Genomic DNA, 27,991 nt, shown 5'->3' on the forward strand with positions numbered 1-27,991 from the left:
AACAAACAACAGGATTATTTTTTATTTTATCTCCAAATTTGTATCCACAATATTTTGTAGGGACAAAATATTATGACACAATTATGTAGGGACATTTGTTAATAGTAGTTTTATTAATCCATTTTCCTTTAATTAAAAAGATTAATGGAAAAATGACTTACAAGTAAAGGTCAGCTTCATACATTTACAGTTACCATTCAGTTTTCTCCCTTTTCAACAAAGTAAGCAAGTCAGGACACTTTTACATACAGTAGGAGGCAGTTACAATTACTGCCAAGCTCACTGTTGAGCAAAAATATATCACTCAAAGGCTTCCCGAGGTAAATGCATTGTTGCACTACATAGGATACAGTCACAGTTTAAAATAAATCCAGCACTTTCAAACTGTAGTCTATGTCCCAGATCCAAAATAAAACAGAAAAAGAAATAAAATCTGTATATAAACCCCAAAGGTCGCACAATATTTACAAAGAGGAATTATTACATAAATATATTTTGTCAGGCCAAAAGATGCTTCAGTTCAGCGACACTAGATAGGATATCAATCCTTTGCTGAAGAAAAAAACAGGGGAGGTTGAAGGGTGATAAGTAGGAAACAGCACTTATAGTAATCATTCCTTAAAAGACAAAACAATACAACTTTTTACTTTTTTTATAAACGCATTTGTTGTTTTTTTAAAAAAACACACAGTGTGTAGTTTACATTTGCATGACAGGAAACGGATTTTCAGAGTTGGGGCATGCTCCATCTGCTACACCTATGGGAAAGCATTCAGTTCTATATAAACAGAGTCGGTGCGCGCGATTTAAAAGGTGTTTTTGATCTTTGCAGCTACAAGGACCAGAATCTCCCCGATCTTCTTCTGCCAGTTGTGAATGTGCTTGGACTCGGCGCACCACAGCTCTCCGTGTCGCGGCTCGGCGTTCTCGCACCGCCTCTTGACTTCCTCCTGCTGCTCCTGGTGATCACAGAGAGACGAGACATTGTGCTTCCAGATCTTCATCGGGAAACACCAAAGACACCCCGCAAGAAGGAGACGGACGCTGAGAGTTGCTATGGGCTTACTGGAGCCTCTCATAATATCGTACTCATAAGGATAATCAGATTATGATGCAGGAAGGGGCATCCTGCGTGACACGAGTAGTAAAGTCGCCTGCCGGCGAGGGCGTTGAGCTCTATGATCACGGGTCAGAGCCCAGGTAATGTCACTAGTCCACTGTGACCGGGATTCTGCAAGCACTGGTGCACAACACACTGAACCGGAGGGTGGGGTGGGATTAGTCAAGACAGAGCTCCATTGGCTTTCAGCAAGCCCTGTGGCCTAGTGGGTGCCTGCAGGCATGCAGCACTGTCACTGAACATGGCTCTGCCCCAGTCAATGCTGAATCTTCGCTGGTGCCTTTATTAATAACTGACTGGCTCAAACGTAGGCAGGACAGAAGCGTATATATACTTCCTTGCTCTCCACTGCATGCCGTCACAGCATTTGGAATTGTGAGCTGAGACACTATGAAAATTAGCTGGGTAAAACAAAAACAACTTGCAATTCTGAATTTTAAATAAATAGTTGGGGCGGGGGGTGGGGGATATGTCACATTTTTAAAGTGTGCCACAATATAAAGACATATTGCTGTTTGATGATGACTGTGTGTTTTTAGCTGCTTGGGTGAAACACGTTCCTCTTGAAGATGGATTACATGTTAGCCCTTACCTCTGTTCCATGTTGGATTTCGAACTTATAGAACAGAGCCCAGGCATCCCCTAGGTCAGGCTCGATTTTCACGGTCCTGAGGAACCACTCGCGGGCCTTGGTTATTTTCCTTTCACTCCAGAACAACCTACAACAGCAAAAAAAAAAAGATATGCACTTTAGCTTCCTGGGAATTGTGTTTTTTTACATTTTTGTACTTCTTCTTTCAAGCTCAATGCCTGGTAAGCTAAAGTCATATGTTGAAGCTGCACAGCATAAATGTAGTTAGGTATTCTTTAACAGCCACAACAGAAAAAAGCCATTAAACAGCTTTAGAATTAAGACCTCTTTATTCCAGTGAATAAGTTTAGTCCTTTTTCCACCTGTTGTTACAAAAAAATCGGATCTTTCATGGTTATGCCTACTATGTTACTAGAGAGGTGTAGAAGTTGTAGATTTTAATGATCAGATCTACCCACCGTGTTAAACCAACATTCCTTACAGATACCTGAATAGACATAAAATAAGGTTTGCAAATAATCTCAAGGCTGTAACGTACTTGGCTACTGCAAGCAGAACGTGAGGATCATGTTCGCACTTCTTCAAGGCATCCACACTCTTGGTCTTTCTTTGAGGTCTAGATTCAAGGAAAATGGCTTCTGCCCAGAGTATTCCTTAAAAAAAAAAAGATTTAGAATCTGTAATATAAGCAGTATTACAACCCAGTAAAAGAACATGCTTTTCAATACTTCATTGCCACATCTAGTTGAATTTGGTTTGGGGAGCTCATATAATTGAAATACATAGAATACAAATATACAACATTAAAACAATAATAGACAGCATCCACCAATACATCTTCACATACCATCCTAAACACACAACAGTGATAAAAAAATCGAGTTCTTCAGAGCATTGTTAATAAAACTGGACCAATACATCAGATGTCTTCAAATCAATGGTTTAAAATGGCTTAAGATCTATGTTTAAAATATTGAATCCATTAGATTTCAATTGAAATGTTTTCCACTAGTCTCTTGTACATCTATAATTCTAACTCAAGATGGAAGTTCACTAACAGAATCAAAAGGGTCTGAAGGATTTAGACTCCATTCTGCGTGGAGGAATGAATGTTCACAAATTTCTCCTATACAATGCCCTAACCTCATAGCATCATACAGGATGTATTTAGTCAGTGTAATCCCTACCAGAGGAGGATTTACAAATAATAACTACAGGGGTGTGAATAATTGTGACCCTTGTGCTTTGTAGACTTAAATTATGACAAATATGACTTTGGTTGTTGCAACACAAAGATCATAATCAACATCTTTAAAACGTGTAAATATTGAACATCCTACTAGGGGGCACTACGAGGCTAAAAATACTACACTTTTCTCGGGTAAGGTGTGTTCACAGCATCGCTGCAACATGTAATTCTTATTTTGCGCTGCAGAAATGTTTTTTCTTCGATTACAGCACTAAAACTGAGATACTGAATTTAGAACAGGTGACAAGCAATGTTTTTTATACCAACATTTATGAGAAAAACAAATATTATAAAATGATCAGCTCATAAAATGACAATCCAAGTGTTTTTTCTTGCTTTCCATCAGAGAATAATCTATAAACAAAAGTAAGAAAACTGAAGAAACCACTGTTCCCAGTGCAGCCCAAATTAAAAGGCAAAAAACAGAATGAGTTTAAGGGATGAGCATTTCCTGTGCAAAGACTTCACTTTGCTCCAGGGATTGGAAAAACACAAAGAGCTTCAGAAAACACGCAATTTGCTGAAATCCAATATGCTCTTCTTACTCTTATTTCTTGTTCTTAACCTAAATGTAGGCTAGTCCCTTTGTAACCTCATTTCAACTACTAATGCCTTTGCAACTTCATCATATTCATTACAAGGTATGATAATTTATGGGAAACTATAAAAGTCTAAAAATAAAAATCTCACTAAGCAACGCAGGTCTCCTTTTCCTTTTCTTCTCCATTACTTGTGACCATACAGTGAACATTAAGCATTTCTGAAGAAACAATTCAATCTCCCAAATGGGGAATGTAATGGAAAGCATTTATTCTTGATTGGCATAGCAAAACACAATTCATAAGGCCCTGAGCATTTCGCATTCAGGAATAACCTAATTGGCACAGAAATAACCAAGGCAACATCCGCCAAATACAGTGCCTTGCGAAAGTATTCGGCCCCCTTGAACTTTTCAACCTTTTGCCACATTTCAGGCTTCAAACATAAAGATATAAATTTTTTATTTTATGTGAAGAATCACCAACAAGTGGGACACAATTGTGAAGTGGAACGAAATCTATTGGATTTTTGAAACTTTTTTAACTAATAAAAAAATGAAAAGTGGGGCGTGCAAAATTATTCGGCCCCTTTACTTTCAGTGCAGCAAACTCACTCCAGAAGTTCAGCGAGGATCTCTGAATGATCCAATGTTGTCCTAAATGACTGATGGTGATAAATAGAATCCACCTGTGTGTAATCAAGTCTCTGTATAAATGCACCTGCTCTGTGATAGTCTCAAGGTTCTGTTGAAAGCGCAGAGAGCATCATGAAGACCAAGGAACACACCAGGCAGGTCCGTAATACTGTTGTGGAGAAGTTTAAAGCCGGATTTGGATACAAAAAGATTTCCCAAGCTTCAAACATCCCAAGGAGCACTGTGCAAGCGATCATCTTGAAATGGAAGGAGTATCAGACCACTGCAAATCTACCAAGACCTGGCCGTCCCTCTAAACTTTCAGCTCAGACAAGGAGAAGACTGATCAGAGATGCAGCCAAGAGGCCCATGATCACTCTGGATGAACTGCAGAGAACTACAGCTCAGATGGGAGAGTCTGTCCATAGGACAACAATCAGTCTTACACTGCACAAATCTGGCCTTTATGGAAGAGTGGCAAGAAGAAAGCCATTTCTCAAAGATATCCATAAAAAGTCTCGTCTAAAGTTTGCCACAAGCCACCTGGGAGACACCCCAAACATGTGGAAGAAGGTGCTCTGGTCAGATGAAACCAAAATCGAACTTTTTGGCCACAATGCAAAACGATATGTTTGGCGTAAAAGCAACACAGCTCATCACCCTCAACACACCATCCCCACTGTCAAACATGGTGGTGGCAGCATCATGGTTTGGGCCTGCTTTTCTTCAGCAGGGACAGGGAAGATGGTTAAAATTGAGGGGAAGATGGATGCAGCCAAATACAGGACCATTCTGGATGAAAACCTGTTGGAGTCTGCAAAAGACCTGAAACTGGGACGGAGATTTATCTTCCAACAAGACAATGATCCCAAACATACAGCAAAATCTACAAAGGAATGGTTCACAAATAAACGTATCCAGGTGTTTGAATGGCCAAGTCAAAGTCCAGACCTGAATCCAATCGAGAATCTGTGGAAAGAGCTGAAAACTGCTGTTCACAAACGCTCTCCATCCAACCTCACTGAGCTCGAGCTGTTTTGCAAGGAAGAATGGGCAAGAATTTCAGTCTCTCGATGTGCAAAACTGATAGAGACATACCCCAAGCGACTTGCAGCTGTAATCGCAGCAAAAGGTGGCTCTACAAAGTATTAACGCAAGGGGGCCGAATAATTTTGCACGCCCCACTTTTCATTTTTTTATTAGTTAAAAAAGTTTCAAAAATCCAATAGATTTCTTCCACTTCACAATTGTGTCCCACTTGTTGGTGATTCTTCACATAAAATAAAAAATTTATATCTTTATGTTTGAAGCCTGAAATGTGGCAAAAGATTGAAAAGTTCAAGGGGGCCGAATACTTTCGCAAGGCACTGTAAATTCTCCAACACAGCCTTCACCTACTTAGCTTTTTATAAACATCCACAGCCCACTTACCAGTTCTAGGTTTTTATTTATGTCTTACCACAACAATCCAGAATTTCCCAGAACATTACCAAAGTTAAGTTTGGCATCTTAAATCACAAATGCAAGTTTCTGGTAATACACATTTCCATCTTCCAGTTTGAGGCAGAAGCTAACAAATCATACAGTGAGCTAATTTCAGAATTATTTTTGCAAAACCACAAACACCTCCTACTTAAGCTCATAAATGAAAGTGTCCATGAAGCGTGTGCCAACTATCCTTTGTCAAAGCAGGTCATTGTCTTCAGATTTCATTTCAACTTCATATATAGATCTGCATTACTCTTCATATATTACAGTTACCGAACTATTTACTTTAATTATTCAAAATACGCAAACTCAGCAAAATGTCATTTACTAGGTAGAGATATGCTAACTAGAAAGATTTTGTTGTCCAGATCTTAACTTAGCTCTTAAGACTGGATGGAAATGACTCAGAATTTTTCTCGTTCAAAAACAGAAATAACTACAAGCCTAAATATCCATGGAAGAAAAACAAAAAACAAAAAAACACAAAACAAAGGTGCTTTCTTTGCCTTTTTTTAATCCCTCTGGGGGAGGATCCCAGGACAGCCTAGCGTAGTTCAACTCCTTAATTGTCGTTTGACAACACATAAGACATACAAAATGAACAGCTTTTGGAACCTGAAAACCTGGCAAGTACTGAGTGCTCAGTCTTTTAAGTCTGTTGAGTTCCACTGGCCTGATCTACAAAATGTCAGGAAATACAGGCTCTGTCTTCTTGAATTCTCAAACCTGGTGCAGTGCCTTTTGCCAGCTGAATTCAAAATGTCTGACTTTGAGAAGTGAAGAAAGTAGAACCTCCTATGTCTTATACAAATACAGAAAATTAAGGTTGTGTGTAATTGTTGCGAATGTAGGACAGATTTTTTCCACCATCTGACAGTAAATGAAAAACAAAAAAGTTCATTTATAATTCTTCGCAGTCAAAGAGTGAAACTTTGAAGTTTAGGTTATTCATAAACATGCTGGACCTTGCCAACAATAAAACATACCTGGATTTAACCCCAGTTTTTTTAATTTCCCCCAAGAGTCATAAATCTAGCCAATTTCTAACATCCTGTGCCAGGAAAAAGTTCTTCATGCATTCCATGCCCCACTGCTTCAACTTACACGTCATCTATTGTATAGCATCAATACCCATTTACAGCCTGTCAAGCAAAGACAGAAGGAAACTTCAGATGAAAAACTAACCTGTGTGTACAGGTAGGAAAGTAGCAAGTTTAACAAAGGGGACCAGCTGGGTATCACAGTCAGTAGCTTTATTTTACTACAGTATCCTTTACATTGCCAGAAAGACAAAGTCGAAACAAGAAGCTCTAATGCTCAGCTCCTAAAGATCAGCTGTATCTGCTTGGATAGGAATATTGTTATCCGCTCCTTAACCAAGTTTGGCTATCATCATACATAAAACTGGTACGTCCATCCTGATTTGGATACATCTATTTCTGCTTTTACAGGTACCCAGCTGATATAAACTGATCTATATTTGATCTATACTAATCTTTTACTTCTATGACCTGCTTCTGTCTGGCCCGTTGCTGAGATGAGTCAGTTTACTGTAACATCTTCACCAATTACTTTTTCACACAACCTCATTTAAGTCATTAAATTGAACGTGCTGCTGCGCACACTGGCCTACTCAATATGAACTACTTCTGTCAACTGCCGACTGCTTATCTTTCAAGCAGGACACATCGTTTAGACACAAAAGTTCATCTGCCTGAAACCTCAGTGAGTGAAAGGTGTAAAAAAATACTTCTATATCTTTCGAGTTAGAGTGTGACATCTTTCTAATGAAGGTAAAGAGTAGACAGAGGCTGCTAAGGGCACTTACCGGAATTGGGACACTCCTGTAGAGCCTTGGCCATCAACGTGTTTGAAATGTTCTTGAGTCCTGCCCTGTACTCCAATCTAACAGACTCCAGCCTGAAACATTCACATTACATTAGGTGACATTTCTAATTACCCCTGTTTGCTGATTATTTTTAAGAGCACAAGACAACCAGAGAACCCTCTAAGGTTAAAAAAAATGGACGATGTTAAGGGTAAGATTTTGTCACAAAATATGTACGCTCCATATCACATCACTGCTGGTAGTAAAAATAAACATTTTACTTGCTGGTTGCAATAAGGCAGAACAAAACTTTAAGATTATTAAAGATTATTTAAGGTATTTTATATTCAGCTAAGAATAACCGAAACCAGCTTCAAAACCCTTTAGCAGCTGGAAAAGTGAAAAGGGTCAAATCAATCACATGTTTAGTAACATTAAGGGCTTAAGTAACTGATTCCAGATGGAAGGAAGACCAGAGCACACTGGGGACATGAGAATCAGGACCGGGAATCCCTGTTCTAGACCACTAATGCAATGTTACAGAGAAGTCCTCAAGCCAATCTCTAAACCTACCACAGCTCTGGGTTCTGAGGGTTCTTCAGCCTGGATTTTTCCAGGATCGCTCTGGCTCGGGTCAGCTGGCCTGCCTTCTCCTCCAGTCTGGAGAGGAGCAGCCATAGGGGAATGGAATGTGGGCATTTCTTCAGCTGGAACACAAGGCAAGGATTTAAAATCAGCTGGGCCCTTGACTCACTTGTTGTTGCTCACAAAGACTGTTATCAGTAGAGCAAAAAAATCCTGTAACTGCTGATTATACACCCTTTACACAACACAAGCAGTTTAGAAAAGGCCAAGTATAAATTAATAACATAAAATCCCTTAACCAATACCCCGTTAAGCCAATAAAGGGTAAATATCACACGATTTCATTGCCCCCCAAATCTTTTATATAGATTTAACTAAGAAGATTGCCTATATTAACTTATGGTTTGTACCTGCTACACAGAAAACAAGTCAAGATTCCTGTAAAAGTTCCTTTTCTCAAATCTGAAGCTACTCAACTCTTATGTTGTTCATTTTTTAATTCTATACATGAACAACAAAAGTAACTTTCAATGGAACATCAGCTTTTTCTTTACTGCTCGGAGGATTCTTCTGAGCCTCGGCATTTCTATCTACAGATTTCGATCTATCTCCATCTAGCTACAGCCAGGATTGGTGTCACTACAAGACCTTTCCACTCCATTTAGGAGCCTGTAAAAAGAGCAATTACAAATTCATAGCTGTTATGCATTAGAAGAAGATAATTGTTTTATTTAGCTCCAATCTGAGTTCAATAATTGCAGGTCCTCTCTTTGCCACATTTCCACCCTTCTCCTCCCGCTTACCCCCTGGTTATAGGCCTCCCGGGCCTTGTCCATGCACTGAGACTGCTCTTCTATCTGCCCCTTCATCATCCACAGCTTGGGAAAATCTTCGTAGTGCTTCAGGGCCTCCACACACAGCTCCTGTGCTGCGGAGATGTTCCCCAGAACCCATTCCAGCTTCACCGACTTCATGAACACCTGGAACACCAAACAAGCTTATTTCTCACACTTCAGAGATAAAGACATTGCAATAAAAGCAGGCAAATGGCAAGACTGAACTCCGATTCAAGTTCAGACAAAACTAAAGGTCCATGTACAAAACAAAACTGTAAAATGTGTGTAATATGCGTGTAAAATACAACTGAGAATCTAAAGTACAGTCTAGAACGTTTTATAAACCAAACTCCACAATGGTTCAAGACCTAGAAACAACAGTAATTAAATTGACCAATCCTGTCTGACTAATTTAATTTAACAAAAACCAGAAGGCACTGTAGAACAAAAGGTAACTCCAATTGACCAACATTTTCAAGTATTTTCTCTTGTGAAAATCTATTTAAATGTTTATATAATGTGAATGTGCATCACTGAAGCAAGAAATAAATGTGGAATTCTGAGACACAAATGGATTTTTCTACAAGGGTGCTACAGCAGCGCTTGGAACAGAAATGCACCCATGGTTCCAGCTCGGATACATAGAGGAATTCTGACAGCAAACAAGGTGCTTATTTTTTCTCATTGTAAACCACTTGAAGGAGAAGATAGATTCACAATTTCTACCAGAGCTGCAAGAAGTATTAAAGGAATATCATGCACTTTCACTGCAACAAACATCGTAAAACCCTTCAAGTTCTACCTGTTTTTCTAACAGTGTAGCTATCAGAGCCAGCTGATACAGCTCAAACCCTTATGAAGTGATAAGATGACACTCCTTTGAGGCAAACCAATATTGTGTAAGCTTTCCCTTTTTCACAATATCTGGCTTACAAGCCTCAACTGGAGTTTTCAAAGTAGGCAGTTTAAATGCATCATTAAGTTAAGTAAACAAAGCTGTAGAGCAGACCTGAGGCTAAAAGAAACAAAAATAAATCTTTGCTAAGACTATCCAGTTAAATACTTTGCTTTGAAACTGTCAAAAAAGTGATTCCCCAAAATGTTCCTCATGTTTAACTTTTACACGAATTTCATCTTCACTTTTTCAGACAATAGCTGAAAATTGAAGAGCTGGGAAATCCACCATCCTAGTACGTTTTACTTTACAGACTAAAGGGTGCTGGGGAGCAGGTTAAAGTTTTTTTACAATTACCTAAATTATTTCAAGGGAACCAGTTCTTATGTTTCAGCGTGAGCTGGGCAATGAAGTATAGCACTCTGCAAAACTGTGATGCCCTGACAACATGAGAGCCCTTTTAACAAATATTAGCACTTAACTGCATGCAGCTCAAGTCAGACCTGCTTCATAAAAATATTAATTTTTCAATAAATATTAATTAGGCATGTCAGCCTTTTAACTTGGCCAAAGTCTTTCCGAACAGCTTCTGGGCATCAACAAATTAATTCCCCTCTCATTTTTTATGTGATCCAATGTCACTGTGAAAAAACAATGAGCCTTTAATTAATAGTAAAGTTCAATTTGTTAAAAAAAAACATCACCATGGGAACCAGGGAAATTATCTAGGTTTTGTTGGCTCTCACTTAAAGGTTGAGAACATTTCAACTTTTCAACCACCCCCGATCTCCAAGATCGCTGGGGGTCTGCCTGCGTGGGGGGCTTCGTCCCGGGCACTCACCCTCGCCGTGGGGGCACTGCTCCGAGCCTTGGCCAGCAGTCTCCTCGCTCTTTCATACTCGTTGTTCTCAGACTCCAGCTTCACGGCAGCCAACCAGATTTCTTCACTGTTTGGATTCGCCTACGAAAAACAAATAAGCACGGTACTGTTTTAAAACACACAGAATATTATTGATGACGTGGATTCAGAGCCTTTAGGTCAATAATAACAAAAGAAAACAAAATCACCCATAAAAGATTGTATAAGTTGCTGCTGGGGTACTTTGGACAAAAAACAGCGAAGAAATAAACCCCGCTATTGTCACAATACCCTGTTTTCTGTTGTTACAGGATGTTTAAACCCAACCACCTCTGACTTCACAAAACAAAATGGGTTCAAAACTACACATTTTCCCATGGGAATGTAATGTTCCTAAAGCATGAAGCAGAACTCCACACAGATCCTCCTTTGATTCCATGTACATAACTATTTCACACTGTGGAGTGACCAACCTTAATTGAAAAATCTGTAGATCTGAGGACAAGTCACCAGGCTCAGAGCATGAGTGCAGAGATGCACAAAGAAGAAAACCGAATCTGCACTTCCATATTTTGAAATTGTGAGTTATCTCTCATTACACAAATTCCCAACCTGAACCAATGTACCACACCTAAAAATACAATGTAGTAATGGCAAAAAGCATGTGAACATCCTTGCACCATTATGGCTGGGATGTAGAATCATCACATCTGAAGGTCACAAGGGATGCTGACGATTTTTGACAGAAGCCAAGATTTTGATTGTATTTTATGTACTGGCAACCTATCCTTTACAGTATATACAATTATATGTATAAGCAGCCTAGGCCTATAAATAAGCTAGAGGGAGTGTGGTGGGTGGCTCAATTGCTTTTCTATCACATCACTTCTTTGTTATAAATTCCCACGTCTCAGTATTCCAGACACTGCATGTTACACGCTTCAGCATATGCCCATAGCTTTGTGCTGCTTATGTCCACAATTCACAGCAAATGGACAAACTAAGGTTGACAGCAGTCATTACCATCGCATACCCGGACCACTAACGATGACCTAGCTGACTCTCTGAACACAAGGCCCCCCCATGATCAGTCAAGTCGCCTGAAAAGTCACTTACCTGGAAAGCCAGGGCCAGAATGCTCCTAGCTGCAGGCACGTCTCCAGCGAGCCATTTTGACTTTGCTCCCATCAACCAAAGGACCTCTGCCTTGGGACAATGAGCCACAGCCCTCTGCAACAGAGCTTCCAGAGACTCCCTGAGAAACACAAAGAGCCACACAGTCCTTTACTCCTCTTCATTAGCAAGCCTGTACTGCAGCTGCTCTCTGCTCTGCAACACACATGGGATCTGCAACTGCGTCAGTCTCCAGTCCTGATTTTGTAAGAATAACAATGCTTTGTTGCAACCACGATTAGAAATGAATGACAGTGGGGCAAACAAATTACCCCCTGCATAATTATAGTTAATGTTCAACAGAAAGGATACCCAGACCTTTAAATTGTTATCATGAAGCTTACAAAAGAGTTCTGACAAGTAACTAAGTGATGTGCCAGCACTATATATGCAAAAACTGCACATCAAATTTCCTTAATAACCAACAAATTGCTATTCTAATTACAACAGACAACTAGATCCGGCGCCAAACTACAAGAACAATGATTGATGGGAGGTTACGGTCATGAATAAAAATAAGAAAGCAAGTCATAAAAGCTTAGTAGGATGGGAAGGCTAAAACTAAGATTGAAGAAGGATTTTTTTCAATATTAATCACAACACAACAGTTATTATTTAAATAGTTTTATGTGAAAATTGATCCCTGTTCAGTGCTGTCAGTAACAGGATGATGAAAGCTGACATCTACAAACCTGGTTCCATGGCTTTTCTCGAAGTAGGCTGCCCTGAGCCACACACTCTTCTTGCTTGGGAAGACTTGCAGGGCGTGTGCATATATGGCTCTTGCACACTCCAGGGCACCATGTGCAATGCACTAAAGAGAGGCAATTAACACAACATCAAAAAGTGCTGAGAACTGCCACCATGAAATGCCAAATAAAAGCTATGGCAGAAATTCAGCATTAGAAAATACAAAAATAGGAAACAGTTACAGATTTGTACCATTTTCATCAACATTAGGCGAACAAAGAATTGTGAACATGCATTCTAAAAATCTACAAGCCCTTAACCCCGTTAGAAATCTTATAAAGTACACTGTATTTAAAGAGTACAGTACACTTTCAGCATCCTCCATCCAGGTGTGCTTGCAGTCCTCCTCTTCAATCCCAATACCAATGACTGCTCTGATGACAGCCTGACAAGTGGCCACGCTGCCTGCCTTGTCACATTCTTCCGCATCCTGAAGAAGAAGAGAGAGCATTAACTCCGAGATGCAGCATTTCATTCCCAGCGAAACTGGAAATGTCAAGTGCTTCTCACAGCAACAACTCTGGTACTGCAAAGAGAGAATGAATGGGGACAGACCCACTCCTCTGATCCACCATTGAACTCCTCATCACCTGATATCCTGCAAGCTCTACACAATGCTTACAGCTCAATAGTTCCCTGTAGGAGCTTATTGGCTGAATGTGGACAAAAGCATCCATCCCTAACAGCATTGCAAATTGGCACCCAGAATCTGCAGGAGTCACGGATAGCTCAGGCAACCCTGGCCAACTAATCCAAAACAAACCTTTCAAACTTTCTGCCAATTGGTGCCACCACTCGGGAAATCCCAGTTAAAGCCAGCTGCTGACATGATTCAAACTCAGACTCACGACATCGGGACTGTACAGAGCTATCTGAGGTCAGATCACTGCAAGAACCATTATTTATAGGGCTGCATAGGTTATTTTAATTTTGCAGTACTCCACAAATACTTGACAATTATTCAGAATTCATTGCAACAATAGCATTAACGCCATCAGAACTATTTGACTAGACATCGACTGAAACAAATACAAAGGAAGGGAAAGCATCTGAGGGAGGCCTTTTGTGCACGATAGCAGGAGATCACGGAGAATCTGTATGTCTGTATTCTGAGAAGACTCAGATCTCGGGTTCAGTGAAAAACAAATCTCACCTCAGCACATCACATGCTTTATTTTAAAGGCTTTTGAAGACTACCATATAATAATTATATACATCCTTGCTATAGCCAAACCTTTATGAGTGATTTAAACACATCCTGCCAGCTAACCTAACATGGCTGTGAACGGAGAACTTCACCTGAGTAATCTTCTGAGTTGTTGAGCGAAGCTTCTGTAACTGTTTTTTCAATATGTGGTGGTAAGGAAATTGCTCTCACACATCTTAAAAACAGATGGTTGCTATGGCATCAGTGATCAACAATTCCAGTGTCTGTTATCAATAAGAGTAAGCATCTGGCTATAAGTAATGAGCAATATATTCAATAGATCCAAGGGTCACTTTCTCCTAATTCAAACACTCAGGGTCTGATGGAACGTCTGAACACACAAACCCCTACACCCACATGCTCAAGGTGCACCACAGAATTTTATCCTGACTTGTTAAGAGGAGAAAAGGGGGAAATGGACCCTAGAATAATAGACCTGATCATATAAAATTAAATTGCATCACAACATGATCAAAGTTTTTGCACAAGAAATATCTCTGCTTACTGGGATAAAAAAAAAAGATAAAAAAAATCACAATGCATTTTTAAATGCTGGAAATTCCTAGCAGCCTATACTTTCTTCAGCAAACATTCTTTTTTATTTCTGTACCACTGTTCTTGGGCAAAGTTAGCATTTACATGATATGTTATATATATTTATGTTTCTATTCCACACCTCTGAAGAACTAAGTCAGAACCACATTCCTTCTCGGAATCCCTTCTTTTATTGGCCTGCGTGACTTTCCCTCATGCTGGTCGAGTTGTCCTTAACTGATGCTCTTCCAGCTGGGTTGCACTTATATAATTACACGACAACTTGGCTCTGCTCTCTCACATGCTGTTCTATTATCCTCATCCAAACTCCAAGTGCAGTGCTACTGCCAAGTTCCAGTCTTACTTAGGATGTCTGAATTTCTTTTAGGGGAAATGTCATAGAACGACAAAAAGATGAAAAATAGTTTCTGTCATGAAGGGGTTGTGCAACACACAAATTAAAATAGTCAAGCTGTGAGTAAGTTCAGTGGAACACCACACAGTTCTCACGGAAGCATGCACTCACGGAATACAGCTTAAATATTCCCATTTCCTTATTCTTTTTCTGGGTGTACAACACAACACAGATTCTGACAGAATTCTGCTTCTTAAACCTATTCTGCTTTTTGGTGGAAGGAGAGAAAAGTGTGAAAACTTTTTTTAAGTTTGAAAGACCTACTGTGACTGAAAAGAGCAGTTGTGCTTTAGACAACACTTTAACTCAATTAAACCTCCTAGCCCAGTTCTCGTCATGCGAGTTAAAATATACATACTGAAGGACGCCCAATACGGCCTAAAGGTAGTCAAGCAGGCCTAAAGGGTGAAGAATGACTCCAAAATTACATAATGAGAATTTCCAGTTGAAAGAGTTTATCCTTGGCTTTTGAGCAAGTGACACAGATGTAGTTTATAATTAGAAAATAGCACATAGAAGGCAGATACCAAACTATATCAGACAGCCTACAGAAGGGAGTCTTAACAGAACAAACTTTATATGTATAAAGATATATATAATTAATACTGTTCTTTACATACTTATTTTTTTACTAAAATAGATTAATCCTAGACACCCTTACAATAAGAAAGGTTGTTAAAAGAAGTACAATATCAAAACAAAGTCTCACGATTTTCATTTTTCAGCAACACCACAAACAGAAGCAAAGTATTTAAGAGAAGTGAGAATCCTCACCTGAATCCACTGCTCTCTGTTGATCTCCACTCCGTTGGCTCTGAGGGACGTGATGGCTCTGTCAATGATCTTTTCAACCATCTGTGTGTTGCCATTGGCTTCCTCCAGCTTGGCAGCTGTGATCCAGATGTGCCTGTCAGTGGGGATATTTTCACGAGCCTTGTTCAACACACGCCTGGCATTCTCATAGGTCTCCAGCCTGGCAAGGGCCAACCAAAGCTAAAGGAAAAAAGAAAGATAAACCAACAATTTTATCAAATTAAACTTGCGGGGAACAGATGCTTTTCTGAAATTATTCATCATTTTCTTAAAAAAATTTTAAATGCGGGTGCAATTTTGTTAATAAACAACAACTTAATTGAAAGGTTCAAGGATTTTTTCACTATCCAGGAATACAATACTAGTTATAAGCCTTCAATGGTTTGTTAAGAATTTATGACAAGTTTAAAACAAGCAGTAAGAGTTTATAACGCACTGTTCTGTCGCTGTAGAATACAATATTATTTTATTAACTACTAAAGAGAAGTACAGAATTACTGTACTTATGGACATAAAGTACTTTCCAATTTGTATCAATGACTACCTAAAACAGACAACAGTTTCTAAGTTGATGATAACTTTATCTTCAGACTACACATTATTCCATTTTTAAAAAGGGTAATGGCCTCAGTCTGGGTGATGACAGCAGATCATCACAAAAAGAAAACTGGAAGTTTGGCACTCAGTGACGACCTCGTGCTTTTAAAATATGCGTCAGCAACCTGGAGTCCAGTTTCCCCAAAGTCAGTGCTAGATTAAGTGACGCTAAAAAGATGACTGAACCGCTCTGCCATCAGTTCTTCCTCTCCTTAGCAGTTAAGACTTACACAGTACTAGGATTCATGGTGCAAAGGAAACAAATATTGAGACACAATGCTGTATGGGGCTCCTTCAAGGTAGGGTGCTATACAGAGTGAAGGAATTTAGGGAAGGGTTCTGTTCAAGTCTCCTGTGGTGTGTATTTTTTGTGGGTGGTTTTTGAAAGTGTCAGTTGAAAGTCTGGCTCTCAGTGAGGTGATGCTGCTCTCGCACCTCCACGCTAGTAGGGCAGCACTCCACAGCCCTGCTGAGCATGATCCTGGCATCTTCGGGCTCTTCCAGCTCCACTGCGGCCTTCCACAATCGCACAGACTTGGACACGTTCTCCAGAGCTGCCGAGAGCACAAAAACAACATTTACAGCAAATGCATTGCCCGTACCATTCTGTTATACAAGAAACGTTTCGACAACCTTTTTCTGGGGGATACAGTGCCTTGCGAAAGTATTCGGCCCCCTTGAACTTTTCAACCTTTTGCCACATTTCAGGCTTCAAACATAAAGATATAAATTTTTTATTTTATGTGAAGAATCACCAACAAGTGGGACACAATTGTGAAGTGGAACGAAATCTATTGGATTTTTGAAACTTTTTTAACTAATAAAAAAATGAAAAGTGGGGCGTGCAAAATTATTCGGCCCCCTTGCGTTAATACTTTGTAGAGCCACCTTTTGCTGCGATTACAGCTGCAAGTCGCTTGGGGTATGTCTCTATCAGTTTTGCACATCGAGAGACTGAAATTCTTGCCCATTCTTCCTTGCAAAACAGCTCGAGCTCAGTGAGGTTGGATGGAGAGCGTTTGTGAACAGCAGTTTTCAGCTCTTTCCACAGATTCTCGATTGGATTCAGGTCTGGACTTTGACTTGGCCATTCAAACACCTGGATACGTTTATTTGTGAACCATTCCTTTGTAGATTTTGCTGTATGTTTGGGATCATTGTCTTGTTGGAAGATAAATCTCCGTCCCAGTTTCAGGTCTTTTGCAGACTCCAACAGGTTTTCATCCAGAATGGTCCTGTATTTGGCTGCATCCATCTTCCCCTCAATTTTAACCATCTTCCCTGTCCCTGCTGAAGAAAAGCAGGCCCAAACCATGATGCTGCCACCACCATGTTTGACAGTGGGGATGGTGTGTTGAGGGTGATGAGCTGTGTTGCTTTTACGCCAAACATATCGTTTTGCATTGTGGCCAAAAAGTTCGATTTTGGTTTCATCTGACCAGAGCACCTTCTTCCACATGTTTGGGGTGTCTCCCAGGTGGCTTGTGGCAAACTTTAGACGAGACTTTTTATGGATATCTTTGAGAAATGGCTTTCTTCTTGCCACTCTTCCATAAAGGCCAGATTTGTGCAGTGTAAGACTGATTGTTGTCCTATGGACAGACTCTCCCACCTCAGCTGTAGTTCTCTGCAGTTCATCCAGAGTGATCATGGGCCTCTTGGCTGCATCTCTGATCAGTCTTCTCCTTGTCTGAGCTGAAAGTTTAGAGGGACGGCCAGGTCTTGGTAGATTTGCAGTGGTCTGATACTCCTTCCATTTCAAGATGATCGCTTGCACAGTGCTCCTTGGGATGTTTGAAGCTTGGGAAATCTTTTTGTATCCAAATCCGGCTTTAAACTTCTCCACAACAGTATTACGGACCTGCCTGGTGTGTTCCTTGGTCTTCATGATGCTCTCTGCGCTTTCAACAGAACCTTGAGACTATCACAGAGCAGGTGCATTTATACAGAGACTTGATTACACACAGGTGGATTCTATTTATCACCATCAGTCATTTAGGACAACATTGGATCATTCAGAGATCCTCGCTGAACTTCTGGAGTGAGTTTGCTGCACTGAAAGTAAAGGGGCCGAATAATTTTGCACGCCCCACTTTTCATTTTTTTATTAGTTAAAAAAGTTTCAAAAATCCAATAGATTTCGTTCCACTTCACAATTGTGTCCCACTTGTTGGTGATTCTTCACATAAAATAAAAAATTTATATCTTTATGTTTGAAGCCTGAAATGTGGCAATAGGTTGAAAAGTTCAAGAGGGCCGAATACTTTCGCAAGGCACTGTAAGTAATTTGGAGACTGAATTCCTTTGAACCTGACAAGAGACATTTAATAACTTTATTCACCCCAAAAGAGGCCCTGGCATCAGGTGGCATCATAATTCTAAGAGGAAAAAAAATAGCAAATGGGATTTCTCTCTCATTCTCCACCTACCTCCTTCTTTTTTTTTTTTTTACTTACTATCATTGAAAAGTTAAACATGAATGAAGATTAATGTGGCCAGCATTATGGCCAGCAGCCATATCACCCTGCAACTCACAACTGGCAACCCACTGAAGCTAAGCAGGTGTGAGCCTGGTCAGTACCTGGATGGGAGACCTCCTGGGAAAAACTAAGGTTGCTGCTGGAAGAGGTGTTAGTGGGGCCAGCAGGGGGCGCTCACCCTGCAGTCCATGTGGGTCCTAATGCCCCAGTATAGTGACGGGGACACTATACTGTAAACAGGCGCTGTCCTTCGGATGAGACGTAAAACCGAGGTCCTGACTCTCTGTGGTCATTAAAAATCCCAGGGCGCTTCTCGAAAAGAGTAGGGGTGTAACCCCGGTGTCCTGGCCAAATTTCCAATTGGCCCTTACTAATCATGGCCTCCTAATAATCCCCCTCTATGAATCGGCTACATTACTCTGCTCTCCTCCCCACTGATAGCTGATGTGTGGTGAGCGTTCTGGCGCACTATGGCTGCCGTCGCATCATCCAGGTGGATGCTGCACATTGGTGGTGGTGGAGGGGAGTCCCCATTACCTGTAAAGTGCTTTGAGTGGAGTGTCCAGAAAAGCGCTATATAAGTGTAAGCTATTATTATTATTATTATAATGTGAATATCTATTGTTACATTCTTTCTGCAGGTCTTTGAAGAATTAGGCTGCTGTATGTGCTTTAATGCCTACCAAGACATCTTTAACCTATAATGGTATTATCTGTGTGGGAAAAGTGTTGAAAGACAAGGCTTTCAAGTGTGCGTCACTTTAACTGTAACCAATTCCAAACTATACTTATATTCTTAACAAGGTGCCAAGACCTACATTTGATTTTAATGCCAGATGCCAAGTAAAATAAGGATGAAATTCCCAGTTTCCTCTCATTTCTGGTTAATCCTCCTTTATCTCTGATTCCCCCCAAAAACTACTCATGATAGTTACCACATCTGGAAGCCCATGCCATTATTTCTTTAATGATAAAGTTTCAATAAATATTATTTGATTTAGAAAAAATGCGGAAAAGGCATGGCTTCTGTAGAAGTCCAGGCACTAGTGGATGCTGGCAATGTTACTCATAAAAAAAACAGAATGAGATGTGGACTTAGGGCATAAGTTAAATAATTCAAGACTAGTAACTAAACACAACAAAACATTTTAACATTTAGTTCAAACCTAGCGATACCATTTCTGTAACTAAAAAATTGTGTGCAACTCCCTAACAATCTGTGTTGGTGCTGAACCCTTACAAAAGCAAAACACATGTTGAGACTGTTTTAATTAAGATTGGTTACTGGAACGAGCCCATGATTTCCAAATTTTGAGTAGTCAAAGTTCATCAATACAGTGAGGTTCATCAATATTCAGTCTAGACTAAATCCAAGATCCTGTTCTGCACATTATCTGACTTAAAAAAGATTAATACAAATGCATGCATAAATTAACAAGGTCATAAGGGAAAAAAGCACAATTTTAAAACCTCAAACCTGTTGGTGCAAGCAAACTGCTTAATGGAGCATCAGAACAAAGCTTTTAGAAAGAGGAAACAAGACATTAATCTATGTCCCTAACAGGCTTCTTGGAATGGATACTCCGAGCCAAGGAAACCCTACATGAAGAAAGCAGGGGAACCCAAGCCCTGCCTCAGACTAGAGTTTCAGCTTGCTTTCATCTCAACCAAGCGTTTTCTTGACACATCTGCCTCAACCCTCTTGAAGCTGGACTGTGATCATTACCAGCTGTCTTTTATGAAACAGTACACTTTAATAAATGCATCTTAAACAACTTCTCCAGATTTGACCTCAAGTTTGAAGTACTGGCTATATTTTCCATTTTACATGAATATTTGCCAAAAATGTAATTAAGCACTGAATTGTGTTTGCTGCTTGAGATGCCCTGTTTTACACAATTTAACTCACAAAGAATGGTGCAAGCCATCAAAGCACTGATAAGGTCAATGACATTAGATTTAAATAAGGAACAAGTAATAGATTTATTCCATGCTGAAAAGAGAGGAAAGAAAACGCATTGTTTCGGCCGTGGAGCCTTCGTCAGGTGTGAGGAAGACCCTCACACCTGAAGAAGGCTCCAAGGCCGAAACTTTGTGTTTCCTTTCTTTCATAACACAAATTTATAGTTTTAATTCGCATTGCTTCATTTAATTATAAGGAATTTACAAATTATTTTGAACAAATATTATCGAAGAAAATAAAATTGCACGAAGAACAATTTAATCAGTAGAATACTGCTCATCGCCTTTATGCCATTTAGTACATTTCCCACAATACACTGGAATGCCGTGGTTATCACCAAAAGAGATGAGAAATACAATTTATAGTTACAACTTAAGTCATTGAAAATGTTAATAAAGAGTCACAATTATCAGACTGATACTTTATACTCTTACTGCAGAATAGTTTTTGGTCTTTTTAATGTTTTAAACATTTCTAAGAGCTTATTAATACAGATCTAGTAGCAATTCTTCCTGGTAAGGGTCATGGCATATCAAAGCCTCTACTGGAAGCACAGGGTGCAAAACAGGACTACACCCGAGTTGGGGCCGCACTCTAATACAGGGTGCGTGCACACAGGGACAATTTAGAAACACCAATTAATTTAGCCAGCATCTCTCTGGGAAGAAGGAGGAGATTGGAGCACTTCTCAAAAAACCCACAGTCACAGGGAGAAGATCCAAACACCACAAAGAACACGCACCAGTCTGGAAGTGAACCCAGGACCCAAGCATTGTGACAGCTCAGGGCTTACAGCCACATGGCCATACTGCCCTATTGGTACACAGTGCTAAATATGGAAAACGTCACATCTGTCTTTGAGTCTATGACAGGTGTGAGGAAGACCCTCACACCTGAAGAAGGCTCCAAGGCCGAAACTTTGTGTTTCCTTTCTTTCATAACACAAATTTATAGTTTTAATTCGCATTGCTTCATTTAATTATAAGGAATTTACAAATTATTTTGAACAAATATTATCGAAGAAAATAAAATTGCACGAAGAACAATTTAATCAGTAGAATACTGCTCATCGCCTTTATGCCATTTAGTACATTTCCCACAATACACTGGAATGCCGTGGGTATCACCAAAAGAGATGAGAAATACAATTTATAGTTACAACTTAAGTCATTGAAAATGTTAATAAAGAGTCACAATTATCAGACTGATACTTTATACTCTTACTGCAGAATAGTTTTTGGTCTTTTTAATGTTTTAAACATTTCTAAGAGCTTATTAATACAGATCTAGTAGCAATTCTTCCTGGTAAGGGTCATGGCATATCAAAGCCTCTACTGGAAGCACAGGGTGCAAAACAGGACTACACCCGAGTTGGGGCCGCACTCTAATACAGGGTGCGTGCACACAGGGACAATTTAGAAACACCAATTAATTTAGCCAGCATCTCTCTGGGAAGAAGGAGGAGATTGGAGCACTTCTCAAAAAACCCACAGTCACAGGGAGAAGATCCAAACACCACAAAGAACACGCACCAGTCTGGAAGTGAACCCAGGACCCAAGCATTGTGACAGCTCAGGGCTTACAGCCACATGGCCATACTGCCCTATTGGTACACAGTGCTAAATATGGAAAACGTCACATCTGTCTTTGAGTCTATGACAAACAATGGATTTTTTTATGCTGTGTTTAGAAAATAAACTTCAGAAAAGAAAAACGTGCCTATAATTTTTCCTCCAGTCACGACAATCACAGCAAATTTCTTGTTGAGATTCAAATCATATTCTTTCAGTTCCTCTGATTTCATAAGACCATCGGATCATTTGCATTGGTGCTCCGGAACAATATTTCATAAACCCATTACATTTCCCTGCTTTCTTTGTGAAGGAAGCTGGGATATTATAGAAATAATAATGCTGCATAATTTTCTACATTTTATGAAAGCGGTAATCTAGTGCCATGGCACGCCTGCATGGTACAAAATAAATCTGTTTTATCTCTGCATCTGCAGTAAACACACAGGCAGTGATTTTCTGTGGTTGCCATGTAATTCTCTGACCGACTGCAGTCTGCTCTGATTCCTGAAACTGCGGAATCATGGAGTCCTGGAAGACCCGATTCTACATTCTACATACTTTCATGGAGAGATTGTTTATTTGAGGGAGAGAGAGAGAATAATAACAGCTAAGTGACTTCTCCGACCCTAAGCCCTTTGCTGATGTATGACAGGTTTATTTCACAATCACATTCTAAAGTAACACTGCTGCACCTCTGAACGCCCCCAAAACACAATGGACCTCAATATTAAAGTCAACAGACACAATCCTGTCATGAATAATCAGGCATAAATTTGTGGGGCTTTCTCACCTTTCCGCAGGACGCGTTTCTTGGCCCGAATGTCTGTCTCCAGCTCAGCTGCACGGATGTAGATGCGGACAGATTGAGGCAAATGCCGGACTGCCTGGGCCACCACTGCTTTGGCTGTGTCTCCTGGCTGTAGTCTTGCTGCCTCCAGCCAGACATCTTCGCTCTGAAATAAAGGGGTTTGACATTTGTGTTTCCTCCCGTCTTTTTTTTTTTCTTTTCACCAATACATTGGCCCTATTAGGGCAGATGCAGACCATGATTTATGCTACCTGAAACACAATCTACTTTTAAAGTTCCCAGCTACTGCCTCCCAGATTCAGAAATCATCTAGCTTGCATGACCCAAACAAGTCCACTGATGAGATTTCCTGGGATCTTTAACAGAGAAGCAACATTTAGGGACTGTTGCGTTGAAATAATAAATTAACCAGACCCCAGATAATAGTCCCACTACAGAATCTAACAAAATAAACCTACCTAAATCCCTCACTGAGCTAAGCAGTCAACTCCACACCATGATTCTTGATATACTGGACTAAGTGAGTAATTGTTAACTGTGCAGTGACTAAACATACAAACTGATAGTTTCAAAATGTTATTTGAAATTTATTTAATCTTAATAATAGATTGACTTACACTAACCAAAGTAAATTTATAAAAAAAAATTAAAGTACTGTTAAAACCCAAAGGCTTTCTTGGCAGTAATTCCTGTTTAAGTAAAGAGCACTGTTAAGCTCTTATACAATTACACAAAGAAATGAATTGATACTGGTGTAATAATTATCAATGCTTTTGAAATAGTATAGAATCAATCTTACATACTGTAATTCACAGCAGCATTAATGCATTATTCGGGTCCTATTTATGGATTTTCATTTTTCATGCATTGTACAATGTTCTTGTACTATCACACTGGAGTGGTTTTCTTTGCAAAACTATCAGTATGGTCAACTGCACATGATGCTAGCAGATTTCCTTTAAAGTACAAGAACCCTGAAGTAATGTGTTGTGTAATGACCCCATACAAGAATAAAAAAAAAACTATTTCCAAACTTCCCATGGATGCACAACAAAGAAAATAAATCAGAATATTGATTTAAAGTTAAAAATAAAGCAAGCTCTGAAACCGATAGGACCCCTTACCTTGGGACACATTTCCGTGCCCTTCATAATGAGGTTCCTGGCCACCTGCAACTTGCCTGTTACCTCCTCCAGGCGTGCGGAGGCAATCCAGGCAGGAGGATGATGAGGGTTGGTCTCCCGCACGGATTTCAGCAGTAGGCGAGCCTTCTTGATATCACTGCCAGTAAACACACACAGCCATCAGGAATTAAGATGACAGTGATGAACCCGATCCAGACTTTACTAAGAGGCTAAAAGAAATTGCACAAGCTTTCTGTGAAATGACTGTCGTCATTAAAGCACGTCAAGCAGACCTTCAAATTTAAAAGTGATTGAATTGTATTAGCAGCCCTGGAAGAGCATGAACTGTTAAGCAATTTTAGTTTTTCATACCAGATACTATCCCCCCCCCACTCATCTGAAATCTGTCTCTTCAAGAATAAACCTAAAAAAGTATGACATTTATGTTATCTGGAACAACTAGATAAATTATTGGAAATATGTTGATAAAACCTAAATCACAGTTTTTAAAAGCTTGCCATTAACACAAAATAATATTTTAAGCATGACACTATCATTGAAGCAAGTTAGCAAACGTGTAGTAATGGTATAAATAAAAATGCTTTAAACCATCTTTTAATTACTCATTATATTAATTTGGCTTACTTAATATCTCCGCCGTGAGTTGGAATCATTGAGTTCAGATCTGTCAAATAGCCCTTTGGGTCAACAACTGTCTGTCCACTGACAGAATCAGACACCTGCACACACAGGAGAGAGAAATTTCAGGAAATGGCTACCACACAAAGGCAACTGTCCAAAATCACCCATCTCCCACACAGAATTGCTATGAACTCTTTCTTTACAGCTCCAAAATTGAACTTTAAGAAAACTGTGAAATTGAAAAAATGAGCTCCTTCTATACAATGGCATGGCCCTTACATTCCACACTGCTATGGTAGGTAACACAAAATTACTACATGTGAAACACAGACACACAGACATTTTTCTAAGGATATGTAATGAAATTCACCAAATGCAAAAGCAATCAGGTCACTAGGGCAAGCATGGCTTTATTAGAAAAACTGGAATCAGTGAGTGTGACTAATTTCCCAAAGAGATATCATTAAATGTCATAAGAAATGACATAAACCTAAGAAATCAGGAATACTTTCCCACCTGACTAAGTCTCATGTCCATCAGGGTGTTCCTGGCCTGCCCGATCTTCCTCATGTCCAGTTCACCTGTTCCTGGGGTCATCAGGCCAGGGGTCATTGCTCCTGGATAAGGGGTGTTCAGCCCTCCAGAGAAAGGTGTATTTAGCCCTCCAAATTGCTGACAAAAAAATCCAAATAAAAACAAACAGTTTTCTGACTGTTCTTGAAAAACCCTGTCTTCCACTCTTATTTTTGTACTCTCAGCTGGAGGCTTACAGCTGAAGAATAATGAACAGATGCTGAAAAAGAGGGCTAGGAGAACATTAGCTTAAAGTGAGAACATATCTCATGGGGGTTTCTATCACTGAGAGGAAAAATAAAAATGTTCTGCATTCACGCTTCTGTGGGCTATAAAGCTATACATCATTATATATTGTCGGGTGTTTTCTTAAACTGACATCTACTGGTGCATTTTAAAATTACAATGCATCTCTTCTAAATAAACACGGCAGATGCTGGGTGGCTTATCGAAAAAAAAAAACATTCAACTACCCTGGTTATTCCTTCTGGAATTACCAAGAATTTTTGACATTACACTTAGCAGTAAATTGATGAATAAATTCACTTTAGATAGCAACCATTTACATAAGAGGCAAAAGGGAAGCTTGTATTATAGTTTATTTATATAATGTTTGTTTCTGAGAATGCACCTTGACGTAAATTTCTGTAAACGTGAATCCACGATGCACTGAACTGCGTATCAAACAAAACAAAGTCATGACAAACTTGGAAAACAGGAAAACAAGCACACTAACCCCTTGCCTGGGGTCCACTGACGTATGGTTTTCTCCCGTCTGGAGGTGCTTGGCAAAGAAGCTGTCTGGTACAGGCGTAAGTTTCTCATAGCGCGGATTCCTCTGGCGTTTATTTCGGGCATCGCCCACTTCTGGAATACTGAGCCATTCTTCTTCAGTGACCTCGGCCAGCTTCCTCTGGAGATGTAGAAATCTTGACTCGTTACACTCATTACAGCACGCCTTCGTGAACACATGCTACTTATAGCATTTAAGTGATCTATTTTTACCACATATATTTATATGCCAATGATCTGCATGCTTTTTGGATGTTTTTGAATTACCTAAGGGTAATAATCTTGTTGAAGGAACTTCCCTGTTAGTGAAAGATGTATGTAATACACATTTGCAACAAAACTAAAGTGGCTGAATTTTGCGGCACATTTATTTCTGGAGGCCTCAGTTAGTTTCCAGCTTTGGTCCAAAGACAGACTTACTACACGACAAACAGTAGAGAGAAACATATACCTGTTGTCATTGTATTTCATGTGTAATGAGAATGAAAACCATTTTCTGAAACTCTTATCATTGTACAAACCTTAAGATCAGAAAACTGCTGCTGAATTTTTGGACGCTCCATACGGTATTTCTCAATCTCCTCCTTCTCTCTCTGTTCTCTGTTGAAAACAGAGATCACACAAGCGATGATAAATCTATTCACTACATCACACAAGGAGCAATGTTGTTTTTTTGATGAAATAATGACATTGACATCTATGATGACCCACCTTCTCTCTTTCCTCCTTTCATCCATTCTCTTATCAAGAGCAGCGTAAATTGCATCTGCTTCCTCATCGTCCTTTTCATAGGGCCCACTTGAGAACAGACTACCAGCATAACCATTGAACTGCAGAGATATGAGAAAGGTTGATTAACATGCTTTAAAAACAGCGATTGGACAAAATCATAAAACCGTCAGTTCAATTAAAGACGCCTCTAGAAAAAATGGCTACAGCCTTGGATGTGCCTGATGATTTCCTCATCATAAAGGCTTATTACCTCATCATAGTTGGTGTCATTGAGATCCTCATCATCATCATCTGCCTGGTTCTTCTTCATCTGATCCCCCACGGTCCTCTTCCCCGGAGGAGCATGGCGATCGTCCACTGGGTCATTGGCATCCCGGGCTGGGCCGATATCAGACCGGGTGGTGAAACCAGTGGCACTGAAAACAACACAACAGCCGTCCGGTCGATACCATAGCACAGAGAATAACTTCGCCATTGTAATCCAAAACACTTGTAGTCTTCCTTTCCAAAAACAAAACATCCAAAATGTATACAATTTAATTAAGCTAGGCTACACAAATATAGCCGCATAGACTATTAATATATATAATATGAAACCTTATATTTAACACAAGGTCGCAAAGACGTCTAGAGTCGCAACATCGTCAGTATTTTATAGTTAGAATATCGTCAGTGAAAACATCAAAGCAACCAAAGGTTTATGGTTCTATCGTTAGCTCAGGAACAAACTTTCATTGCAGTACTTTCTGAAAAAAGCCTACTGCAAGTAGCGAGATGGATTTAAATCTTTTCCACAATTTATAACAACTTGACTTGTGTGGCCTTATTTCTAGACAGCTTATCAAACCCCATGATGCTAAAAAACATACAAGACTAAACTGCATGTTTTTTTAAGATGCAATGAACTGGGATCACATCTTACCCTCTACCGAGACCAGGCACATATCCCAGGGGTGCTGGCATGCCCAGAAAGGGTTTCTTCTTCTTGTTAAGTGTCCCGGTGAGGCTCGAAGTTGCCCCAGTCCCAGACAGACTGGAGGCTACATTTCCACCTCCACTTCCACTTCCACTGCTGCTACCAGCAGCTCCTGCTGATGAACTAGCCATCTTTGATGCGTTTCTAGACGCCGGAGTTGTGGAAACGCTAGCCATTTCTGCGCCACCATTAACCAAAACAACTTCCGGGGT

The 27,991-nt window shown here is 39.8% G+C and overlaps 1 protein-coding gene across 1 annotated transcript; it reads right to left on the reverse strand.

Annotated features, from left to right (window-relative positions):
• Positions 1-2: 2 nt before the first annotated feature.
• Positions 3-27,991, reverse strand: prpf6 (PRP6 pre-mRNA processing factor 6 homolog (S. cerevisiae)). Its single transcript, XM_088607647.1, has 21 exons — positions 27,726-27,991; positions 27,054-27,219; positions 26,783-26,901; positions 26,593-26,671; positions 26,016-26,192; positions 25,223-25,378; positions 24,710-24,804; positions 24,065-24,221; positions 22,923-23,085; positions 16,551-16,669; positions 15,480-15,698; positions 12,857-12,979; positions 12,492-12,613; positions 11,743-11,881; positions 10,609-10,728; positions 8,840-9,016; positions 8,025-8,158; positions 7,452-7,543; positions 2,251-2,365; positions 1,713-1,839; positions 3-959 (listed from the first exon to the last, which is right to left on the reverse strand). The coding sequence occupies exons 1-21, from the start codon at positions 27,953-27,955 to the stop codon at positions 807-809; spliced, it is 2,982 nt and encodes a 993-aa protein (XP_088463773.1). The 5' UTR covers positions 27,956-27,991; the 3' UTR covers positions 3-806.

Source organism: Lepisosteus platostomus, chromosome 15, assembly GCF_059453375.1.
Source record: "Lepisosteus platostomus isolate fLepPlt1 chromosome 15, fLepPlt1.hap1, whole genome shotgun sequence".
In the NCBI taxonomy this organism is placed as follows: Eukaryota; Metazoa; Chordata; class Actinopteri; order Semionotiformes; family Lepisosteidae; genus Lepisosteus; species Lepisosteus platostomus.

Excerpts from the sequence above, each read along its gene's own strand:
- prpf6 (XM_088607647.1), bottom strand. The coding sequence starts at position 27,955 with ATGGCTAGCGTTTCCACAACTCCGGCGTCTAGAAACGCATCAAAGATG. Across the intron at positions 15,699-16,550 it reads GCTGCCCTACTAGCGTGGAG|CTTTGGTTGGCCCTTGCCAG; the intron begins GTGCGAGAGCAG and ends TTTTTCCTTTAG. Across the intron at positions 1,840-2,250 it reads GTTCTGCTTGCAGTAGCCAA|GTTGTTCTGGAGTGAAAGGA; the intron begins GTACGTTACAGC and ends TTGCTGTTGTAG.